Source organism: Chelon labrosus (genome assembly GCF_963514085.1).
Source record: "Chelon labrosus genome assembly, chromosome: 20".
Classification (NCBI taxonomy): Eukaryota; Metazoa; Chordata; class Actinopteri; order Mugiliformes; family Mugilidae; genus Chelon; species Chelon labrosus.
Genome location: NC_140353.1, coordinates 21,093,357 through 21,118,185, shown reverse-complemented (window position 1 = coordinate 21,118,185; position 24,829 = coordinate 21,093,357). Strand labels below are relative to the sequence as shown.

Genomic DNA, 24,829 nt, shown 5'->3' with positions numbered 1-24,829 from the left:
GTATGTACGCACCACTGCTTAACACCATGCTGCCTTCCCCCACGTTACACTATAGACGATCCACGTACATTTCGATCTAAGATTCAGTATGCAGGTTCCTATGTCTGGATCAAATGGATTACTGTTTTACATAATGATAAAGTTAAATCTATAGACTAGTTGTTCCTCTAAGCTATCGAATGGAAACACCAACGGTTTAACTACAAAGTAGAGGAGATCTTCCTTCTGAGCAAAAGCATCTGAGTTTTGGTTGGAGCAATAAAGTCTTGCAGCCTGCCACAAACCATATGGCACATTGTTGCTCCTTCCATGTCTTTGAGACGTTGTGTACAAGACTGCCGGGAGCGCGTCCAGATCCAGAGCTATGAGGATCCCATCAGCTGCGGCCCTGTGGCAATCACAGTCCAAGAGCTGGAGGTCAGCTCTGGTGAGCACTAAGTGGAGGAGTGGAGGGGATCCCTGCCAGGGATGAATGCACCGCGTTGCCAGTGAGAAAGCCTTGATGTCACCCATCTCTCTCACTTCTGTTTAACTTAAATCATTTGACCCAAAACACACAGAGACTCTCTGTGGGGTAAATCTTTCATGATTCATGATAGAAATGTTTTACTGTGTGGCATCAGGTAAAACAATGAAAATATAAAGTGGCACTTGGATCACTGCATGAAAGCACGATTTTGCATGATTTAATTAACTGATTCTGTGGGATGATCACAGGAGCATTTAAATTGGTGTGCAGCTACAGCAAAAGCTGATGACTCCTAATTACTAATTTATGTTAGTCATTTGTTTGTTTTGAACTGGTTGTGAGTTGGCTAAAATACAACCAAATAGCTTGAAAAACAAAACAAAAAAAAATAGCTTCAAAGAGAGAACATTTCATTTACCAAAGCCTTTTATGTACATCCAAAAATGATATCCTGCCATTTTACATTTGACAGTTTTTTTAATTATATCAAAAGCACAAACCACACAATTCTGTATTTAAAAGACATTCAAATAAAATAAAACAATGATATTTACCAGGTTTGCAGTCTAGTACAATAGTATAATTGTTGCCGCGACGCTTTGTTATTAGTAACGAACAATTCTTTTTTTGACGATAAGTAATGCAGACGTTGGCAATTTTTCTGCTTGTTTATGTTCTTCCTGCAAAGACATACACACATAAAGTCAGTGTGTGGCTGCTTCTTATTTCATTTATCAGATGGTAAATAGAATAATTAAGTTAGCAGCAACAATAATCCCTTTTACTTACAGGGATTACAGCTGGATCAACACAAACTAAGCTTTGGTTTTGTCTCTAGCCAAAACAATTTCATGATTACCATGAAAGTAAAAGAAACATCTTTCAGTTGTACGTATGCAGGACCAGATTGCATCTCACACTGTGTCTACACAGGGGTCATAATCTGAGCAATATGTTAGCGGAGCAGCGGCAGGTTTCTTTACCCAGGATGAGTTCAAAGGCAGTGTTGAGCTGTATCCCAATACAAAAACACTGCAGTTGCGAGTAAAATATACGGACATAAATGTGTTTCAGGTTGCATTTATTTTCATATCGACAGCTGGACAAAAAAAAAAAAAAGCTATCTTACGTACACTAGGGTTGTACTGACTTTAATATGCAGGCTAGTGTAGGAGGTAATATTTCATCGCTTGCCGTAATGTTCTTACTGTACGTTAAGATCTACCATTAACATTTCCCACCTTTGATGCTTCCTTCCCCCACAATACCCAAGCTATAGACCAGTTTCACTATGATAGTGACATACTGCTGGGCTTTAAATAACATCAAACACTTCCACAACAACGCACAACTTCATTCTGTCACACGGGGAGGTCCTAATACCTATACGCATGTCATTAATGCACTTTGTATTTAAGGCCATTTAGTGTGCACAGTAAGAACAGGTAGATAAATGAATGCGCAAGGACACAATACATGTGTTGTACATTTTCCTGCACTGTATGTGCACATGTGTGATGGATGTAGTGTGAGGTAACACTGTATTCTATAAAGCACACAGTGATGAAATGTAGTGATGGTGGTGGCTGTGTTATCCATCACCCAGCTCACTCACAAATCATGACTGCACTGATAATTTACACTGCCAGGCATTGTCTGTGTACAGACTGACCCGTCACACGTATGCATGTGCAAACACTGTAACAGCACAGGGTTCACGTGCAGATCCACATGCACATGGTGACATTACACTATGAATCCATAGAGCCAAGACACACACATATCCTGCAGCCCTCCCTCTCTCTCTCCCTCCCACTCTCTTGCTTTGCTGACTGAGACAATTTAAATGCTGGCATTCAACATGGGAGCTGTATCACTAGTCAAGTCCATCACTGCCTGTGTCCAGAGGATCCGAATATGCTTCTGTTAAGGTTCACATAAAGGGAATTTTCCTTCTCAACACATTGGGAATGTTAACAAAATAACACACAAGGAAGACTGGGAGCTATATTGTACCGTAGATATTTTTGGGAAGGGCAGAAATCATGACTCAAGACACACAGGAGTCATACTTAGCTTGACGCGGCCCCTGACCCTGTGAAGAATCCAGCTTCCTCGCAAGACAAGTATTATGTTCCTTATACATTTAGCTTTGCTAAAGTAATGTTAAAATGAGTAAATGAGTCGATACCATGTGCTAGAGAGCTCATTAACAGACAGACTGTTCTTCCACAGACCATTAATACAAAGAAGTTTTTCCATTAATTAACACCTCCATATTGAACCAGATAAATTTATCTTTATTAACAGGATATGTGCCTCAGTCTTTTAAGATTGCTGTAATTAAGCCCTTACTCAAGAAAGCCACTCTAGATCCAGATGTTTTAGCCAACTATAGACCAATCTCCAACCTTCCTTTTATTTCCAAAATTCTAGAAAAAGTTGTTGCTAATCAGTTGTGTGACCACTTAAACAAGAATGGTCTGTTTGAAGAGTTTCAGTCAGGTTTTAGAGTTCATCATAGTACAGAAACAGCTTTGGTTAAAGTTACCAATGATCTCCTCATGGCTTCAGACAGTGGACTTGTCTCTATACTTGTTCTGCTAGATCTTAGTGCTGCATTTGACACTATTGATCATAATATTTTACTACAGAGACTTGAAAGTGAGGTCAAGATTAAAGGAACTGCATTAGACTGGTTTGAATCCTATCTATCTGACAGATTCCAGTTTGTTCATGTCAATAATGATTCCTCTACTTATACAAAAGTAAGTTATGGAGTTCCTCAGGGTTCTGTGCTAGGACCAATACTCTTCACGTTATACATGTTGCCATTAGGCAAGATTATTAGAAAACATGGCATAAACTTTCATTGCTATGCAGACGACACCCAGCTATATTTATCTATGAAACCAGATGAAACTAATCAGTTGGTTAAACTCCAAGCATGCCTTAAAGACATAAAGGCTTGGATGACCTGTAATTTCCTACTCTTAAACTCAGACAAAACAGAAGTTATTGTATTCGGTCCTAAGCATCTCAGAGATTCATTATCTAATCACATGGTGTCTTTGGATGGCATTACCTTGGCCTCCAGTACTACTGTAAAAAACCTTGGTGTTATATTTGATGAGGATATGTCCTTTAAATGTCACATAAAGCAAGTGACCAGGACTGCCTTCTTTCACCTGCGTAATATCGTCAAAATTAGGAACATCCTGTCTCAGAGTGATGCTGAAAAACTAGTTCATGCATTTGTGTCGTCCAGACTGGATTATTGTAATTCATTACTGTCTGGCTGTCCAAATAGCTCTTTAAAAAGCCTCCAGTTGATTCAAAATGCCGCAGCAAGAGCATTGACAGGAATTAGCAAGAGAGATCATATTACTCCAGTTTTAGCTTCTCTTCACTGGCTCCCTTTAAAGTCTAGAATAGAATTTAAAATCCTCCTCCTTACATACAAGGCCCTTAAAGGCCTAGCTCCATCGTATCTTAAAGACCTTATTGTACCATATCATCCCAGCAGATCACTTCGGTCTGAAAGTGCAGGCCTACTTGTGGTTCCTAGAATTTCAAAAAGTAGAATGGGAGGTAGAGCTTTCAGCTATCAGGCTCCTCTCCTGTGGAACCAGCTCCCAGTTTGGGTTCGGGAGGCAGACACTCTCTCTATTTTTAAGGTCAGGCTTAAGACTTTCCTTTTTGATCAGGCTTATAGTTAGGCCTGGACTAAACCATCCCTTAGTTATGCTGCTATAGGCCTAGGCTGCTGGGGGACGATGCACCAAACACATGTCCTCCTTCTTTCTTCTCTCTCCTCTCTCGCATCCTCCACTTTCTTTTCTCTGGCACAGAGCTCTTGCCCTCTAATTTCCTATATACTACTAGTCATACAATTCTGTGCTATTACTATGTAGAATGTTTACTGTTGTGTGTGTCCCACCCCCCTTCCCCCCCTTCCCCCCTCTTCCCCCCTCTTCTTGTGAGTATCTCTGGCCTGGAGTGGTGTGTTTCCCGTGGAGCTCTATACTACATCTGTTGTCGTGGTCTCATCAGCCTGCCCAGTCTTCATGGAATCCTGCAGTTATCCACTCCTACCTGAATGAACAATTCTCCAACCTGCCTATGATTCCTCTTACATTTTCAAACTGTCATGTAACATCATCAGTTTGTATCATAAGATTCCACATGTACACTTTAGTCAGATATGTGTATCTATGACAGATGTATGTTTATCTTGCTGTTCTCTTCTCTTCTCTCTTTGCTGTTCTCTTCTCTCTTTCTTCTGTCTGTACCCGGCTGGCCTTAGGCAGATGGGTCCCTCCATATGAGCTGGGTTCTGCTCAAGGTTTCTTCCTGTTAAAAGGGAGTTTTTCCTTGCCACCGTTGCCTTCAGGCTTGCTCTGGGGGTTTCAGGCCGGGTTTTTGTAAAGCGTCTTGAGACGATTTGTATTGTTATTGACGCTATATAAATAAAATTGAATTGAATTGAATTGAATTTTGCAAAGTTGGACGTTTTAGTTTTAAAAAAGAAATCAAGCAGCAGTTATTAGGTCATCAGGAATTTTCTCTTGGTCTTTTATTATTCATTTCATACTATGCACAGTAACTAACACTGTTTCTGATTTTTTATGTCTCACTGAAGCATATGTGTTTTCATTGTACCTTCACACACATGTAGAGGATCAACCATTAAATACTGAAAATTGAATCTCAGACTTTTTGGGTTGGGAGAACTCCATCAGTTGTGATGCAACAGTAATGTAACACAGACAGTCAAGAGGCTTTCCGTGGTTTCAAAGCAAGCTCTGATTGGGTGATAGCTGTAGAGGAGCTAAGATGCTTGATTTACAATTAATCAGAGCATATTGATTAAGAATTTGGCAACAAAGGAACCACTTCACTTGGGCATTCTTAATTTACACTGTCTCAATGCTGACTTCACTGTTACGAATTAACAGAAAGAATAATTGGTTAACTATAAGGAAATTGTATTGACAGTATTCTAGCAGTGCAGTTACACTAAGAATCCACTTGTGATATGGATGTTTTCCAGATGTGCTTAATATTGTGTTTCAATCTGTGAGTCATTGCAATACAAAACTTACACTAAAAATCTTTTAGTTTAACATAATTTTAATGTACCTCAGCAAATTAGATTTGCAATCAAATACTGGGTATTACAATCAAGTGTACAGATTTAAAAGTTGGACCGATTCACATGTCAAATATAAAAGTAGTAAGTATAAAATCCTTAGCAGTCAGTGTATTCCTGAATTTTTTGAACTACATACATCAGCAAATGCTTTCAATGTTCTTGCTTGTTGCGCATTCTCTGCCTTCAGTCTAGTCTTTAGCAGAGACTTTAATATAGTATCTATTATTTTAGTCCAAACTGAATGTTCTGAAGCTGAATGTGAGTGAAGAACAAAGAATGTATGGGGAAAAGTCAAAATAAATGACATGTAGTCTAATAAGGTTTGATGTATCTTCTTAGTTAGAAGGACCTTGTTAAATAACTAATGTGTTTTGTTTCCTACTTGGCTTACCTTGTGCTAAATGCCCTGACAACTGAATTGGGCAAACTTGTCAAAACACAGCATTCAAATTCAAAGGCATAAGGCACAGTTGGGCAATTAGTAACCCGGCTGAGTCTCCCAGTGTCCATGGATGGCGCTTTTTGCTTTTGTTTTTGCCCAGTCTTTTTATGATGTGAGTATCTTCCTGTCTGCACAGAAATGCGGGGTGTTTGGCTGAACGAGTCTCCAAGTGGTTGAGATGGTGTGGGTGGATGGCAGCCTCTGACTACAAATGAGAGCGCACAAACGTACAGTCTAATCCGTCACACATGTAATGAGCCCATCCCTGCTACGCTCCCTTAACAACACACATACAAGTGCGAGCTTTTGCATAAGTACACACAAATGCATCCACACAGAGACAGGAAAGATGTGTAAAGCACGCTATATGACACCATAGACCCTTAAGAGATTATACACACAAATGGAATGAAGCATGTCCATAGTGGTGAGCAGAGTATTGCTCTTTGTATTCTCATATTCTTCATGCTGAACCATTACATCTATGCTAATGAAAGTCAGATAAGGTTCAGCCATACATGTATATGACCACAAGAGAGGTGAGTAATGTCCTGGCCTCTGCCGCCGTGCTGACTCTCAGCGTAAAACAAAGAATTCAGTAAAGCCTCCAATAAAAAGCCACAATAAGAGAAAGACAGACCTGGTGTTAATCAGAGATTAGTCACGCCAAAAGGTAATATGAACGCAGTAATTGTTGATTGGTTCTTTCCTGCTGCTGAAGCAAATTACATGTGTTGTGAAAAACCCGTCTTTCCTATTCACCCAGCTAGCTCTCAGCTCTCTCTTTATCAGAGAATTCAGTGAACTTGGGCATAAATAAAGGTGGTAGAACCTGCAGCAGGGTTCAACTTCATTTTCAGTCTTCTTGAAGTGTGTTCAACCAAATTCAACAATAAGAAATGAAAGCAAGGAAACAGTGTTTTTTTTTAAATCTGTGCTTACCCTGTGATGCGTGGCAGAGAGTCAGTGGAGAAGAGGGCATGGGGTGGTTTGTCCCGCTCTATTAGCCAAATGGTGTACTGCCCACTTCGCCTGGGGTGGAGGAATAAAGCCATATCCAGGCTACAAGGACCTTGGCCTCCCCACAGCCATGGACTCAGCACCCAGGGCCCTCCAAATGCTGAACCGTTCACCCAGAGGAACTGACCTGAGGGAGAGATGAGATTGAGTAGATTATAGACTAGTTTCATAAGAACAGTGTTTTAATCAGATACAAGGAATCCTTTGTCACTAAATGCAGAGCTGCAGTAGGGAAAAGCTTGAATATGATCATAAACTTTAACATAAACACGACATGCTGTTACAGCATATATCCAGCAACAAGGCAAGGGTTGGGCTATAGTGTGAGATAGCATTTTGGTTATGTCTGAGAGTAGCTCTTGATGAAAATGCATGGAATTAAGCTGCTTTGACAATGAGCAGTCAGTGATACCCTGTGCACAAAGAAAAAGCAGTGAGTGAAAAATCAAAGGGCATTTTTTAATATATATATATATATATATATATAGCTTTGATATGAAGTCCCATTTCACATTCAAACCTCTTGCACTCATTCAAGCAGGAAGTTCATCAGAAGCTGACAGTTCTGTATGTGTGTGGTGGAGAACCACAAAGATTGTCAAATTCAATTTTAAAATGCTCAGTTAAGAAAAGTACTGAAGATGAGGCGAATCTTAAAACTGTAAAGCAAAAAAGAAATCTTGCAGAATAGCACAGACTACTTTTGTACTATTTACAGAGACCATTCAAGGTGAGCTTGCCCTGAGGTTGTTGTTTGTTATTTTGTATGAGAGCAACTATGGCGTGTGCTCACTGCGGTACATACAGTTGTATGAATAAATATTGAAATAATTTTTATTTTTTTTTAACAAAAGCATTTTTTCCTCTTTCCTTTCTTGTCATTTACCTTTACATGCAGCACTCTTGCCTCTGGATAACACTAATACCAATTTCCTGTGGGTCAGATTGTATTAAAGTATACTTTTCTAACTGGGACACACGTGTTTCCTTGAGTATGTCAGCCTTTGCACTTAAATAGCCTTTTGCCATTTGTTTTCTATGTAATTTGTAAGTTGGAACTTATAAAACACAGGAGGGATGAGGATATACAGTAAGGCTGTGCAAAGCCACACTCTATGGCATGGAATCTGAAAAATGTTAATGGATTTCTTAATATTTGGTTTGTTGGTCCTTTGCTTTGAAGACAGCAGCATTTGAGCTGCATGATTCTACAACTTTATCCAAAGCTGGGAACCTGTGTTACGCCAACATGATCTGACATACAGTAGTTCCAGAGACCTTGTGTTTTCAGTCTTCAAGTGATCCATAAATGTTCAGTGAGGTTGAGGTCCTGTGACAGTGACACAGTGACAGTCAGCTAGGGCTGCAGCTATCGATTCTTTTTGTAATCGATTAATCTAGCACTTTATCGATCGATTAATCGATTAATCGGATATTTTTTTTACGTTTTTAAACAACCAAAACAAATGATGCATAACGAAAATTATGTGGCTGTAAAATGATCAAGCATTTGCCTTTTATTTCTCAAAAAAACAGAGAACTCCAACTCCAACATTTGGCTCCAAAACTAAGCCCATGTATTGCAATTTACCCATTAAAAGTGCCAGTGCCAACAATTAGGATTACATAACAATACTGTTAAGCGAACTTACTGTAAAACAAAAAGCAATTTAATTTATTAATATGCACAACAAGTTTCATGCTGTAATCTAGCCCTGACATCAAAGTAAATATCCGTTTTATGTAGATTTCTACACCTGCAGCATTTACCATTAGGCTACTAACAAATAATACATAATTTCTGGGGTGAGCCTATTGGCTATGGTAACCTAGCAACCTGTGTGTTTGTTTGTGAACGCGTGCTGTGCGTGAGGAAGAGTGAGAGAGATGAGGGTGCAGAGAATTTAGTAACGTCAATGATTCTGATAAACTCAGGCCGGTCGCGTTCGCCTCGCGGCCGCTCAATTTGTGATAATAGGGGAGTATATGGGAGTATTTGGCCGCTATTCGCGGAGAATTTAGTAACGTCAATGATTCTGATAAGCTCAGGCCGCTCAATTTGTGACCCGCTGCGTAAATCCTTCGGCCGGCCCGGTCGTCCCGATTGCCATCATATCTAGTCAAACCGCATCATGACATCGCTACATACAGTATGCGATTAAAATCAGCGAACATTAATGTATAGGTTTAGGTTACGTTACCTTGTTTCAGCGACGCTTGGTGAAACAGCATGTGGATGTTTTCTGTTTAGATGTAGGATCAACTGCTGTGATACGCCAGGTCTACTTTGCAGTATACACTGCACTTTGTTCTCTTCCTTTTTTAGAATGTAATGATCCCAAACTTTAGACATTTTTTGCCGTTTATGGGCATCTTTACTCTCCGCCATCGCGCCAACTAAATTCAAAATGTATCACGCGCTAGTGGTGTGCTTGGATAGGTGCTTCCAAAACAACGGTCCGTGTGGAACAATCAGATCCCTGCGCGTATAGTGCGCGTCATAGGAATTTAACGAGGCTTCGAGGCAGAGTTTTTGCCTCGAGCAATTTTTGTAATCGAGTTAATCGAGTAACTCGACGAATCGTTTCAGCCCTACAGTCAGCACTCCTTGGTCTTCTAGTAGGTCCTCAAAGCTTTGAGGTGTGTTTGGGTTCATTATCCTGCTGCATGTATGAATCATTCACAGACCAGAGGGTGGAGCATGTCTCTGAAGGATGGAGTGCTGTTTCTCCTTGGTCAGGGTTCAGGCCAGTTGCTGCGGGATGTCCAAAAGCAGAGGAGTGAAACACCTCCAAATTTGAATAGTTCCTAAACCATGACACACTGTGGAATCTTTCTTTCTCCTGGTGGCCTCCTTACATACAGTCTTCTCTTTAACAATTATTCATCAATTTTCCATCATCCACTGTCAAATGTTGCTGAGCTCAGACAACAAGAGTATTAAAGTCTTGCCCGATTTGGAAATCAGGTCACACACAGTTCAGGAGAAACTTCACAAACAACTTTCTCTCTAATCTCAAATGGGCAGACGCTACAGGATTTCAAAATATAGCTCTCCACAACACTCAGTACAGGAGATTATTTAAATGATCGTGCCAGATCAGAGAGCACTGAATGCACCACCCCAAGTGATCTCACGAGAAGCATATGTAAACAACACGAGTTACACTATTCCTCCACATTGTTGTCCGATAGGTGGGAGCAATACACATGCAAGCTTTTGGTTTGACTCGTCGTTGGCCAGAAAGACGATGAAGTAGCAAGAAACAAAACTTACTATAACTACAGACTACTTTACAATGAGAATTAAACTGGAAAAAACAGGAAATGGTTGAAGAGACGTGGTCAACGTGGGGTTTATATTCTTCTCTCAGAACTGGGAGATCTGTCTACAGCAGCATGCTGGCTACCATGTTTACCAGGGAGGATTAAGAGTAGATCTGCAAAAACCTCACGAATTAATTCATTTTCATCACAACACTGCCAAGTTGTTCAGGTCAACTGAAATGATGGAGACTCCTTTAGAGAAATTGATAAGGTTGGAGGCATACATTTCTGAGGGTTCTTAAAAACTGGAACCAGTTCTAAGTTGTAATAACTTTTCCCATCTCAACGATGCAAACACATTCCCATCCCCTCCAAATACCCATTACCCAACTTCCCACGTGTAAAGTGGACTGAATGAGGTGATATTTTCTTCATTGTGTAGTGGTCTTGTTGGCCCAAGATATTTTAATAATAGTAATAACTGAATCTGACATCTAGAGTCAAAAATAATCAACAGAGGACTTCATTAAAAACATGGGCTGGGGAATCTCAAGCCATTAGTGCCTGCGTTCACACATTTTTCAAAAATGGTTACTTACTCTTTTATTCTTCTCTTACAATCACTGCGGTTTCTGAAAAACCTGGAGAATTTGGCGGCCTTCAAATTAGAATGCTCCGGTTAAGGCTCATTGCTCTCCCTTCCAAATTTGCATGCTTCTTCACACAGAGGGTCCCGACACTTTAGCAAGGACAGTGCTAATGCTTCAACAACTTTGCAGACAATGTGGATTGAACTACACACCGAGCAGTGATTTGATATAAAGGTTTTAGGACTTAGTCTGGAAGGGATTTGGACCTGAAGGCCGAAACCTATTAGCTCTTGTTTCCTAGCCTTAATAAGATGAAGAAATACCTGCTTGGGAGCAATTACTGGCAGGGTACAAAGTATAATAGCAAACTGCAAAGAAAAGACTGTAATTCCAATAGTAGATTTCTGCCTCAGCTTCTTGTGAAGACCGCTGCCTGGCAGAGACTGGTGCCCTCATTTACTTATCACAAGGTCTGCTTTAAATGACTGTCTGCCACAGTGGGCATAGAGTAACATGACCACCGATGGGAAATAATCAGTACAGAGAGATGAGAGTTGCTGTTGTTTTTTTTGCACTGAAAAAAAACCCAAAAAACCAAAAAACAAAATCAAACAAAAGATGGAATGCTGTGGATGGCCCATAATTTACATCAGCTTCCTATACGAACTTCTGAGATTCTGCTGGAGGTATGTCCATTCAATAATCTGTTCCAAATCAACTGTCACACCGGGATTTGAAACGGCATGAAACTGTGATTCTCAGTAAAAGAGATGTTCACTAAAACAATTGTGCAACTATTGCTAGAAGAAAGTTCAGATTTCGTGACACCAGCTTAATGTGCAATGTTTCTAAAAGGGTACTTGACTGCTGACCCTCAGAGGAATAAGACAAGCCCCAAAGAGCAGAAGCAGAAACATTACAATCTAAAGTGATAGCCGTATTCTGTATCACTGAATCAAGCTGGTAAACACTTTTCTTGCTCTCTGTGCAGCTACGGATTCAATAAGCTGGAGCTCTTGTTGACATAGCATACCAAATCAGGCCAACTGTTGGTGAGAAGAGAATTCCCTCAGATAATAAACTTGCAGCTAAAGGCCTGAGAGAAGGAGGGAAACAAACCATTCCAATTCCATTCTCTGCCAAATCCTCTTATAGCATAATGCATTCACTCAGGGCCAACACATGCTTTTTGGGGTTCCAACAATTTGACTGCCACATTTTAATTTACAACCTATTCATTCATGCAACACAGCGGCACAGGTTCCACTGCAGAAAATTGCTGTTAAAGCATGTTTTGCAAGCCGATAAAGAGCCTTCTTGTGATGATGTGTCTCTTGTTTTTTCTGTTAAACACTTTACTGCCAGAGAGAATTCAAATTTCAATCTAATATTTTGGTGACTTTATTGTGAAAGAACTCACAACCCCTTGGAATTTTATTTATTCATTATTATTTTATTTTGGTTAAAACCAATTCATCCACCTACTTAAGCAGGTGTAAAATACAGATTACATATGAAAGCTATATAAAGCTTACTCTGACTTCTTTTCAAGGGAATGGAAGGAAAATGGAATAAAAAAAGTACAAGCAACATTAGTGGAACAGATCCAGTCCTTTTGGCACAAAGCCACTGCCATGGGAGGACAAAATTAAAAAATAAAAATTTCAACAATCAAAAATGCTCTGACTCATTAAGAACAGACTTCAGGCATATTTTGCTCCGTTAATTTCCACGACTTTATAATCGTTTCCATGACGAAACAAAATAGTGTGGTTCTCATGTATATGTGAATAGTTCTCTGAGATCTCAGAATTCTAACACCTAATAATAACAAAGGTGTTTTTTTACAGTGGTCCGAATTCTCTTCTGTAGTTATATGATCATACTGTATAGTGTTATTTAGTTTTCTCACCAAATGAATGATTCAAACCAGATGAACTACATTCAGATTACTCAAGGTTTAGGAAGATTGTGGGCTGGCAGAAAGCATGGGATCTGGCAGAAAGCATGGGATCTGGCAGAAAGCATGGGATCTGGCAGTGGTGGTGAAAGAATGTACGCAGTGAAAATATGCAGTCAAGTTTGAATTCAGCATTTGAAGTTAGCGTTTGGTTGTAGAGGGGATGTGCACCGCTGCAGATCTCCTGGCTGCAGATGAAGATGTTTTTTACACCACAGGCCATTAAACAAGTGGGCGCCTCTGCAGTGATGCTACGACAGCTACCAGAAAAGACCATTTAATAAGCAGAATGATCTTTTTTAACAGCAGTTTTACTACACTGTACAGGTAGAAGCAAAAGCTTTAGCCTATAGAAAACAAAAACGTATTCCTTCCACCGCCAATAATGTGTGTGCTGATGAGCTTTTTGATGGGGGAGATCTGTTTCAATAATGCAAACAGGTGAAGCAAGAGAAACAATAACATGTGCAGAAGAAATAAAGTGATTGACCTATTTCGTAATGCAAAACTGAGGCCCAGGACAGAGAGTGATGAATAAAATTACTCATTAGCTATCAGCTTCCACTGTCTGTGAACATCAGACATGCAGTGTAAACATGGTAAATCCACTGTGTGCCCTTGCACTACCCTGCCAAGTTCTGCAAGTTTGATGAATATGTTTCCATAGCTTTCACAGAGTAGTAGTGCTAAAAGAGTCCCACATTGGGTCAAAATGAATTACTGTGTGAAAGAACTAAGAATCACGCACCTTGACACAGTGACCTTTGATCCTCAACCACCTAATTCCTTCAGTCCATGTGCTTGTGCCACATTAAAAGAAATTATGTCACGTAATCCTGAGATGTCTCGTTCACAAAAAAGCGTAAGCTTATGTGAGCTTATGTCAGACAGATAATGTCTCTGGCCATTGTTGTTGGAACAGTGGAGGTGTAGAAATAAAACTAAACTGAAAAAGTTCACAGTTTAGTTTTCTGACAAACATTAATACATGTGCGTAGAAGTACAAGGAATATCATGAGTTTCAAAATGAAAAAGGTACTTGTGATAGTAAAGTACAGGCGGTGATGGAGAGGTGTACACAGGGGCGCCGCTAGGGATTTTGGGCCCCATGAAAAGAATCTTTACAGGGCCCCCCAACACAGCGGCGAAATTTTTTGATGATATTTTACATACAATTATGCATTTTAATGGTATTTTTGACTATCATTACCATATTTGTGAAAGAAGAACAACATGATAGTTGACATGTACAGTAGGGGAAGAACTGAGCACTCTGAATACAATGGAATTCATTTTGATTCATGGTGCAACACTGATTCTTAAATTGGAAATAAACTCTTCCATGAAAAAATAGCAATTATAATCAGTGGAGAGAAAAAAATCTCAGCAAAAACAAAAACACCATCAAAATACAAAATGGCCATATATGATTTCTCATAATTTAAGTAGAATTTAATATATGAAAGAATGGAAAATATATAACGTTGCCGACTGAGTCAAGCTTCCTTTTGCAACCTTTTAATCACTGGTCCTTGCTCAACTTTTCTCACCAAAAGCCCAATGCCGAGCCTTCTCACGTGCAACATCACTTATCAGGTCTTTGAAGTCCAGCTTTCTAGCCAACTGACTCTCAAATGACAGCATGGCAAGACTGCAAAGTCTTTCCTGAGACATTGTGGACCTCAAATAGTTTTTTATCATTTTTAGTTTACTGCGCTCTCTCACCACCAGCAACAGTAACTGGCAGGCTTGCCCGCTGTGGCGCTGTGTGACAAACCGCCGGTGCGCTACCTGCAGCTGATCCAGTCGGACTGAACCATTTTACATAAATAGAGGAGGGGAAGGGGGGGCCCTGCAGGCGTTGATGTTTCCAAAACAAATAAAGTTATTGTTACCAGGACATTGAAAATAAAACATTTGTGATTATATGTTAGTTAATAACTTAGTGTCATTATTTTTTCTGTATTATAATTTCATCATCATTAGGGGCCTCTCTGGGCCCCCCTCAATCATGGGCCCCTAGAATCCGTCTCCTTTACCCCCCCCTTTACGGCGCCCCAGGATGTACAGGTCAGGGTCCCTATGGTAATAATTTACATATAAGCAAATAGAGTGACAGTGATGATAATCTGGTCATTTATTCATGATGGCCTTGCATTTGGTAAATGGCCTTGCTTTTATATAGCGCTTTTCTACCTATTGGTACTCAAAGCACTTTACAGTCACAGACACATCTACCCATTCGCTCACACAAGCACACACACATTCACACACCAGTGCCACGCACTGGGAGCAACTGGGGGTTCAGTGTCTTGCTCAAGGACACTTCAGCATGTGGCACATTCCGGGGATCGAACCGCTAACCCCCTGGTTCGTGGACAACCCGCTCTACCTACAGAGCCACAGCCGCCCCATGATCTAATTTTCATTTCAAAAGGTTTTCGATTTAATAATATAAATCAATCAAACAAACACATTTTGATGATGGTCACTAAAAAAACAGTAAGAGTACAGTAAGAGGTGAGTCTGTTTCTTTTTTCTTCAAACAATAATGAAAAATTATCAAACTATTTATGTAAGTTATACTGGGGTTATTAATAGAACTCCTGATTCATTATTTTTTGCCCCCAATCCAATACTTATGTTTGAATATTTTGTATTGGCCGATCATAGTGAAATGATCATATTTTACCCCCAGAGATTCATAAAGGATTTCCTTATCTTAACTGTATTCTCCTAGATGCATGTGGATTATTATTAGGGATGCACGATAACTTTTTTAAGAAACCGATACCGATAACCGATAACATACCTGATTTTTAAAGGCTCACCAATGGGTACAATGTTTCAAATGACGTTTCATGTTCGAGGTATTAAAGCTGGTGCTGAGTTTTCCACCTCGTGGCACTTTCTTTAAACATTTTATTACAAACAGCCAGAGAAGTGTCATCCTCGGAAACTTTGAAAAACTCCCACACCACCGCCGCCGCCATGTTGTTTGTTTACAAACGTATGCACGTTGTGCTGCATTCAAGTGGTGACGGAAGTTCCCTGTTCCCGGTTTGAGAGTCGTTTTTCCCATTGACATATATACTTAGACGCCTCATTGAGCGCTCGACCGTACGTCAGCGTCGCCACCATATTGGATCTGTCCCGCGAACCAATACGAGTTAATGCAGGGGTGGGCAATTATTTTTCCCCAAGGGGCCACATGAGATACCGTAAATATCTTGGAGGGCCGTGCCAATAGGCTGAACTCAATTCTGCGCCCGCAGCATTGGTATGTTTTATTTTGTGTTGGTGTTTTTAGTAAAGGGATGATCAAGAAAGCAATTAGTCATACTTAAAGCTTGAAATGCTTTACAGTGAACACATTCTCTTATTCTCTTAAGTGCAGTTAAATAAACCTTAAATGAAATCCGTACCAATGAACTTTTAAAATATGAACAAAATGTATTTAGTTATTTAACTGTTAATCTATTAGTATGATTTGTTTTTTTAAATGACCATATATAATATGTATATTGGCTAATACTACTGTATATTAAATAAATGATCATTCATTCGACTCAACATCCTAAACCACACATGTCAAACTCAAGGCCCATAACTGGCCTGCAAGATAATATTTTCTATCTATCAGAACTGACCCGCAGGTGTTTTGCGTGCGTCAGGCATTTACGTCAATTAGCTCCTCCTCCTAACTTTATTGACAAACTTGTCAGAGTCTCATTGTTGCCTTGGCAACCGCTCAGCGTATCATTACAGCAGCGCGGCGTTCTGAAGTTCATACGGTAGACCAATAAAAGCTCAAGACACAAGCATTAGAGCAATACATATTAAAATATGTTAACGGAGATTCTGACACAAAGACGTAGTAACTCTGCACAAGTTAGCACCATTACTATGTCTTTGTAACCAGTTACCAGACCAGTTAGCAGACAACGGGCTAAATCGGTTAGCCTACTGTTCCACGGTAGCACACACGGCTAACAGAAAACTTGCTATAAATGACAACACTGCAGCTAAAAAACAGTCTGTTAGCATACATGCTAACATACAGACACACTGAAAGTGACCGTTAACCAAATAACAGCAGCATGTTTAACATGGTATTAGCATTAGCATGCTAACTTAGGACACCACGCAAAACAAAAAAAAAAAGTTCTGTCTGGATGATCTGTCGAGAACAAATGACAAGCTTTACGCGGGCCGGTCAGAGTCAGCCAAAGCACCGTATACGGCAACATAATTACAACAATAAACCTATTTCAATAAAAATGTTATTTAAAAATATACAGCGCTGGCTCTCAATCCACCAAACCTGTCTTGCACCGTTAGCGCAGTGTGATTGACAAGTGACAGCTGCAACAGCCTGAGGAAATGGGTGGGACTTAGCCAATCACATTTCGTCCATGTGGGTATCAGCATAGGCAGTGATAGTGAACACAGGTATAGCCTATCACAACAATAGCCGCCCGACCCAGCCGACCCAGAGGACCATAACACTGTTGGCCGTTGCAATAGACTTTTTTCCCCCTTTATTTTTATTTTTCTTCATGGACCGGCCCACAGGCCCACCGGCCCACCGGGAAAATCCCCGGTGTCCCCGTACGCCAGCCCGCCCTTGCACCGCAGTGCTGACAAAAATATATATTATCGGGGCCATTCATTATGATATTGGACTTATCGGAATGACGTCATAATTTCCAGATATCGGGCCGATAATTATCGTGCACCCCTAATTATTATTATTATTATTAGTAGTATTAGTATTATAAGAAATGGTGGTGTCAAAACTCTATTATTTCTCAGGAAAAGACAAAACTTGTGATTGCAACTTCCTGTTTGCATATGCATACATATACATATTTCCAGCACAGACAAATAAAGTACAGATCTGGATAAAGCTTTTACAACAACTTGACACATAAACACAATAGTTTCTGCATCACAGCTTCTTTTTTTCTTCATGTACGTATGCTTGGCTCAGACAGTTTTCAGATTTAGATGCTATGCAAAGATGTATTGGACCAAAACTCCTGTCAGAGCCCAGCTTTAGCCTTTTATATTTCATTACAAAGTGACACTGTTTCCATGGGAATTACATACAAAAGGAGATTATGTATAATCTCTAATTGATTAATTGATTATGTATTTGATTATGCAAAAACAATGTTCCTTAAAATCACAAATGAAATAAGTTTGCCATTAAACAAACAAAGATTCTGCCCAACAACAAACACATTTAACAACCAGGAATATGTTTTATCAGCCAAAATATTTGAAGCTGACATTACACCCAAGCAGAAAAAAAAAACATTGTATATTATCATGATGATATATTATAATATATCATCACTTTTAATTGCAATAGTGTAACATAAAAACCTTGAAATCTGAAATCTAATATGCAATTATGACCCACCACAAGCTGGGTTTGTGCATTTCTGAACTCGCTACAAGAAAGAAAGTGTCCATTTTGTGATAAATACAGTAACTAACAACTGGATTCTAAATAAGTGTTACAATTTAATGACAATGGAACTAGTGATGAAACTCCACAAGTTAACATTCACTGACCTGTTAGTAGTGCAAGGACACAAGATGAGGTATTTATGGGTCTGTGCTTTTTCATATATGAATTCCATGACGTTCTTTGTATATATTTAACTGCAGTTCAGCAGCTCTGAAACATTTATGTCTCAATGCCTATGTTTGCCGTCTGTTGTAGATCTAAATCCAAGCAGCCAGTCTTTGATTTGATGACACAAATATGTTAGAACAAAACTAGTGTAAAACTTTCCTACACACATTTTTCCCCAAAAAGATCATCATCTTCTGTGTATTGTGTTCATGCCAATATCTGCCATCCTGGTTCTGTGTCTGTTCTCATAACTGCATTGACCATTTTCATTTCCACTTGTTTAGGGTGCTACTGCAGTTATTTCACATTTGAACACAGGTTTGTCTGGCAAATATGGAAAGGCAACAGAAAAGAAAAACTCATGATGTATTTGGATTGCCCTTTTTTTTTTTTTTTTACTGCAACCGTAATGATACCCACTGATGACAGTAATTTATAGCGGGAAGTAAAGCTGTCAACACTGTGTGAGATGACAGATGTGACATTGTGAAATAGAGCTCCTCTTCAAAGCACACCTGTGTGAAAGTAATTCTGACAGCAGTGAATTTCATCAGTTCAGATAAAAACTCAATAAGCACTTACAAAACAGCCATTTATCTTAGCAGTGTGTAGACGGTTCCTATATTAATGATGCTGTTTGTGAGTATTTGAAATAAAGCATAAACAAAACACTGATAAAAAAAAGGCAATGTGTTCTGATTGTGTTTTAAAAAGCTATTACTGCAACATATATTTATTGCTCCCATTTTCTTCTTGGAGCAATACAAATCTTAATTTAGTTGATAATAATCCATAAATGGAAATGTTGTTGATGGCACAGGGGGAACAAAGTCATTAAAGCTGTTGAGGTTTGACATTTGTTAAACAAAGTCCTCCAAGAAGAAAGAAACAAGGACAGGTAATCTCACATTGTGAGAATAATAGAAAGAAATACTTCTTTCAAAATGCACTTTTCAACAGTCACATGCTGATTATTATACACCTTTAGTATTGTATATATACTAAAGGTGTTTTGTAAGCTAATAACAAAGGTATACAAGCAAGATACTGCTTTAGATATTTTAATACTGACAAATCATAATGGATGTCTCTGTGTTGGTAATGATTTGACTCTCAACAGAAACTCAGATCTCCAGTCGAGTTAAATAAGACCTCAACAGATAATAATTTTCTTCCCAAACGCACAAAATTTGATTCACAGCAGCTGCATCAATTCTTTGGTTGATGATGCCTCAAGCAGCTTTCACAGTCAGTACACAAGTCATTAATCACATCCCTTGAAATCTGTTCAAAGCAAAACAACTGATCAAAAGAGCTGTTGGACCATGCTTTGTATCCTTAAAATGCAAGTTTAAGGTTTAGTCATTTTTATTTATTTTTTTCCATCATCATTAGATTTAATAATTATGCTAATTATATATATATATATATATATATGTTGGCCAAATGACACATGGTTGACAGTTGACATCTTGACGTCTGTTGTGTTGTTTTGCAACTGACCTGATCTACTGTGGTTTTAAAGCAAAAGGAACATAGAACTATCCATCCAGTGTGTCTATACTTAACCCCTATGATAGGCATTATAAACTTTATAAAATTACTGCTCTGTCAGAAAAGTCATTTCATGATGGCAGTAATTTCGATTTCTAAACATTATAGGACGTTTGGATTAATTGTAGCTTGCAGCAGCTTATTGTAGAAACAGGACCCAAAATCCTGGTATGCTGGGTACTCCTGGATGTATTTGCCATAAGGCCACAGAGGTAGATTTCTGGACCTACTTTATCTGCCATACACTCCTCACTTAATCTTGACTGGATCATTGATCCTTAAAGGTCAGATCGATTGGTTTCTTGAGAGCTAATGTCTTCTATACTCAATCCCATACCCATATCCTAGCTGCTGCCAAGATACCTGTCCTTACTCAATCAATCAGCCTATTGATCCTGACCTGAGCATGAGCACAATGAGGATGTGTGTGTAATGTTGAGGTAAGATGACTTAGACTCGCATTTATCCATGGAATTACCTGGGTTTAGCTAAATTGTGCACTAGGGCTCAGTCAGTCTGTACAGTTGAAGTAAAGCCATGCTAGTACCAAATCAGATTCTTGGAGGTCTGAGGTGAGCTGTTATGTGTCTGTTGGGGCGTGGCAGAATTCCTTTTCAGTCTTCCAACTTTACTGCAGCTGTGTTACCTTTGATTAATTAGGCTCTCTGGGTGTTGTTTCCCTGAAGGCTTACATTTTGTGAGAGTATCCAACACACACACACACACACACACACACACACCATTATCCAATATCAATAGCGACACACTCACATTTCAGTTAAAAGGAACCCTTGCAGATAATCGGAAAAACTGTAAAATTTAGCTGTATGCAATGAAAGGGGAAATAACGCAATCTGGTAGATGAATATAAAAATGTTTAATTGAAAGCTAGTAGTCCACAGTGAAATCTTAACATAAAGAAATGCATTCATTTATGTTAAGATAAATGTGGGATCATAAAGTGCATTTTCAATGGTTTTCAATGGAGCCAATTTTAGGAACTGACAACAATTGTTAAAAATGTTTAAAAACAATACCCTCTGGCAGATTTCAGCTATATACGTTCAAGACAGCCAAAATGGCTTGAAAATAAAAAAACCTAATGGCACAAAATGTCCCCAGGATCTCTTCAAGGTTAAGCTATACGGCTTGCTAAGCCTTTGTGGGTTCTAGATGCCAAAAGGTGCCGAGCAGCAGTGTTCTCACAACTTAAAGGAATACTCCGGAATTTTGGACATAGGGCCTCATTTACAACTGAGCCGGTGTGATATAGGTCGGTGGAGACCGTTTTCAGCACATTTGATCCATTCCTTATATTTGCACAAATCACTGTTGCTAAACTGGTGTTGAGCTAGCGTGCGTCAGCGGTAACATCCAGCCTGTCACTAAAAACAGCTATAACTGCTCCGCAGAACACCCGAGACAAATGTATTATAACGTCGGACTATCGATGTACATGTCAGTGTTGGTAGAATCATTTTAGAAATTAAACCAACCTTGCATTTTCAATGATAAAACATTTTGAGGGACTAGTTTCTCAGCAGCAGCGGAGATAATATCAGTCCGCCGCTGCCGTAGCCTAAGCAACAACAGGGAACAAAGTGTAAGCTATTCCAATGCCATGCAAGGTTGGTTTAATTTCTAAAATGATTCTACCAACACTGACATGTACATCGATAGTCCGACATTATAATACATTTGTCTGGGGTGTTCTGCGGAGCAGTTATAGCTGTTTTTAGTGACAGGCTGGATGTTACCGTTGACGCACGCTAGCTCAACACCAGTTTAGCAACAGTGATTTGTGCAAATATGAGGAATGGATCAAATGTGCTGAAAACGGTCTCCACCGACCTATATCACACCGGCTCAGTTGTAAATGAGGCCCTATGTCCAAAATTCCGGAGTATTCCTTTAAGGTTGTGGTACACCAAGACAACCACTTTTTTTTCTTTTCTCCAAAGTGTTATATGTTGAATCAGGGGTAGTCTGAGTTGGTGAGAGAGCATGATTTAGGAGAGGTCAACCCTTTAGAATGTTCGTTGAGATCGAAGTCATAGCAACTAAGGCATAGCAACAGTAACCAAGGAGTTGGGGCCAAACCACATGATTTCAGAAAAGATCAAAGGAAAGATCAAAATAAAAGATCAAAGGAAATATCAGAGGAAGATGATGACATCAGAAGTATATTATAGCGTCTATGAATCTGTTTCATTTTGTTCGCTTACTAGATTAGTTCAACACATTGTTAGCTTACTAGATTAGTTCAACACATTGTTCGCTTACTAGGTCAGTTTAACAGAACAGCCATCTACAACACGTGGAAAGCATCTTACAACAGTAGGTAGACTACACCAAACTCTCAGACACATTGTCTACACAAACAGTTAAGTTCTTCCAAAAAAAAAATAACTCAACAAAATGAGTGCAAGCAACACAACAAACGGCAGAGTAACATCAAATACAAAGGGTCTCATGACTCGAAGGAAAAAGCGAGAAACGCCAGTTCCTTTACATAATAAACCCCAAAACAGGGTTGTGTTAGCAACACGAACAGAGGGCCACAAGAAAAAGAATGAAACTAAGTTTCCTGATATACACAGAAGCGAAGTTATGTCAGCAAAACCAGTAGTGGACACCTCTGCACCAAACGATTGTGGCTACAAGGACCGCAAGCAAGAGAAAAAAATTAATCCTCCGCTGGATTTTGTACCAACCGCTCATGATACAAACAAGTGGTGTCCACGTGAGTGGGATGAGAAGGAATATAACAGACACAGAAGCAAAGTTATGTCAGTAAAACCAGTAGTGTACACTTCTGCACCAAACGCTTATGGCTACAAGGACCACAAGCAAGAGAAAAAAATTAATCCTCCGCTGGATTTTGTACCAACCGCTCACGATACAAACAAGTGGTGTCCACGTGAGTGGGATGAGAAGGAATATAACAGACACAGAAGCAAAGTTATGTCAGTAAAACCAGTAGTGGACACCTCTGCACCAAACGCTTATGGCTACAAGGACCACAAGCAAGAGAAAAAAATAGGTCCTCCGCTGGATTTTGTACCAACCGCTCAAAATACAAACAAGTGGTGTCCACGTGAGTGGGATGAGAAGGAATATAACAGACACAGAAGCAAAGTTATGTCAGTAAAACCAGTAGTGGACACCTCTGCACCAAACGCTTATGGCTACAAGGACCACAAGCAAGAGAAAAAAATAGGTCCTCCGCTGGATTTTGTACCAACAGCTCACAATACAAACAAGTGGTGTCCACGTGAGTGGGATGAGAAGGAATATAACAGACACAGAAGACAAGTTATGTCAGTAAAACCAGTAGTGGACACCTCTGCACCAAACACTTATGGCTACAAGGACCACAAGCAAGAGAAAAAAATAGGTCCTCCGCTGGATTTTGTACCAACCGCTCACGATACAAACAAGTGGTGTCCACGTGAGTGGGATGAGAAGGAATATAACAGACACAGAAGACAAGTTATGTCAGTAAAACCAGTAGTGGACACCTCTGCACCAAACACTTATGGCTACAAGGACCACAAGCAAGAGAAAAAAATAGGTCCTCCGCTGGATTTTGTACCAACTGCTCACGATACAAACAAGTGGTGTCCACGTGAGTGGGATGAGAAGGAATATAACAGACACAGAAGCCAAGTTATGTCAGTAAAACCAGTAGTGGACACCTCTGCACCAAACGCTTATGGCTACATGGATCACAAGCAAGAGAAAAAAATAGGTCCTCCGCTGGACTTTGTACCAACCGCTCACGATACAAACAAGTGGTGTCCACGTGAGTGGGATGAGAAAGAATTTGACAGACACAGAAGCCAAGTTATGTCAGTAAAACCAGTAGTGGACACCTCTGCACCAAACGCTTATGGCTACAAGGACACGACACAAAAGAAAGGAACAAAGCTGCCCCCCATCACAGACAAGCGGCACCGGCACGATAGGGAGGAGCCTGTACATGATTTACACAGGAGCAAGGCGAAATCAGTTAAACAAACAGTAGCGGACACCTCTGCACCAAACACGAATGGTTTCCTTGATCGAAGGTACAAGAAACAAAAATAACTTCCTCTGGCATATCTACCCATTGTTTCCACTTAATGGTAGTCGGCGGCATCCCAATGAAGACATCACCAGGCTTGAAACACAGGTGAGTATAGTGTACATATAGTAATTTTTTTGTTTTGGGGGGTTTCCTCCGAGTACTTCGGTTTCCCCCCCCAGTATAATGTAATTAAATAATAATAATAAAATTAGTTAGTTTAAATCCCTGAACACACATGTCTTCCATTACTTCCCACCGCTTCCAACACACATAAAGTGTGTTTTCATTTTAGAGGTTGTGGTTTGTAGTTCTATTGATTTGTATTGTGACAAACCCATTTCAGTCTGTGACCTAGGCTAAATAATAAACACTTTTGTGTTTAATTTAGTCCACAGCACCACAAACCTCCAAACTCCAGAATGATCATACAATCAAATTACCACATTTCTGAGGCTGTTTCAACATAAACTAAACCCTAGAACAGTCATAAAGGGAGATTTAGTGCAGCAATGTTATATTTAAAACTAATTTGTTTTCACTAGTGAGCTTGCAAGTGGCTGTATATACAATATAAAGAAAATAGAAAACAAAACTTGAACTGTGCAGAATAAATACAATGTAAGGAAACTGTATAAAAGCCAACTAGATACACCTAC

The 24,829-nt window shown here is 39.6% G+C and overlaps 1 protein-coding gene across 1 annotated transcript in view; it reads right to left on the bottom strand.

The window, feature by feature from the left end:
* Positions 1-24,829, bottom strand: part of alk (ALK receptor tyrosine kinase) — a gene marked incomplete at its 5' end in the record, with an annotated part of 329,164 nt that overhangs the window by 117,915 nt on the left and 186,420 nt on the right. The window contains one exon of the mRNA XM_084569391.1: positions 7,009-7,213. Within this exon, the coding sequence (XP_084425517.1) occupies positions 7,009-7,213 (205 nt within the window). The remainder of the gene's footprint in view (positions 1-7,008; positions 7,214-24,829) is intronic.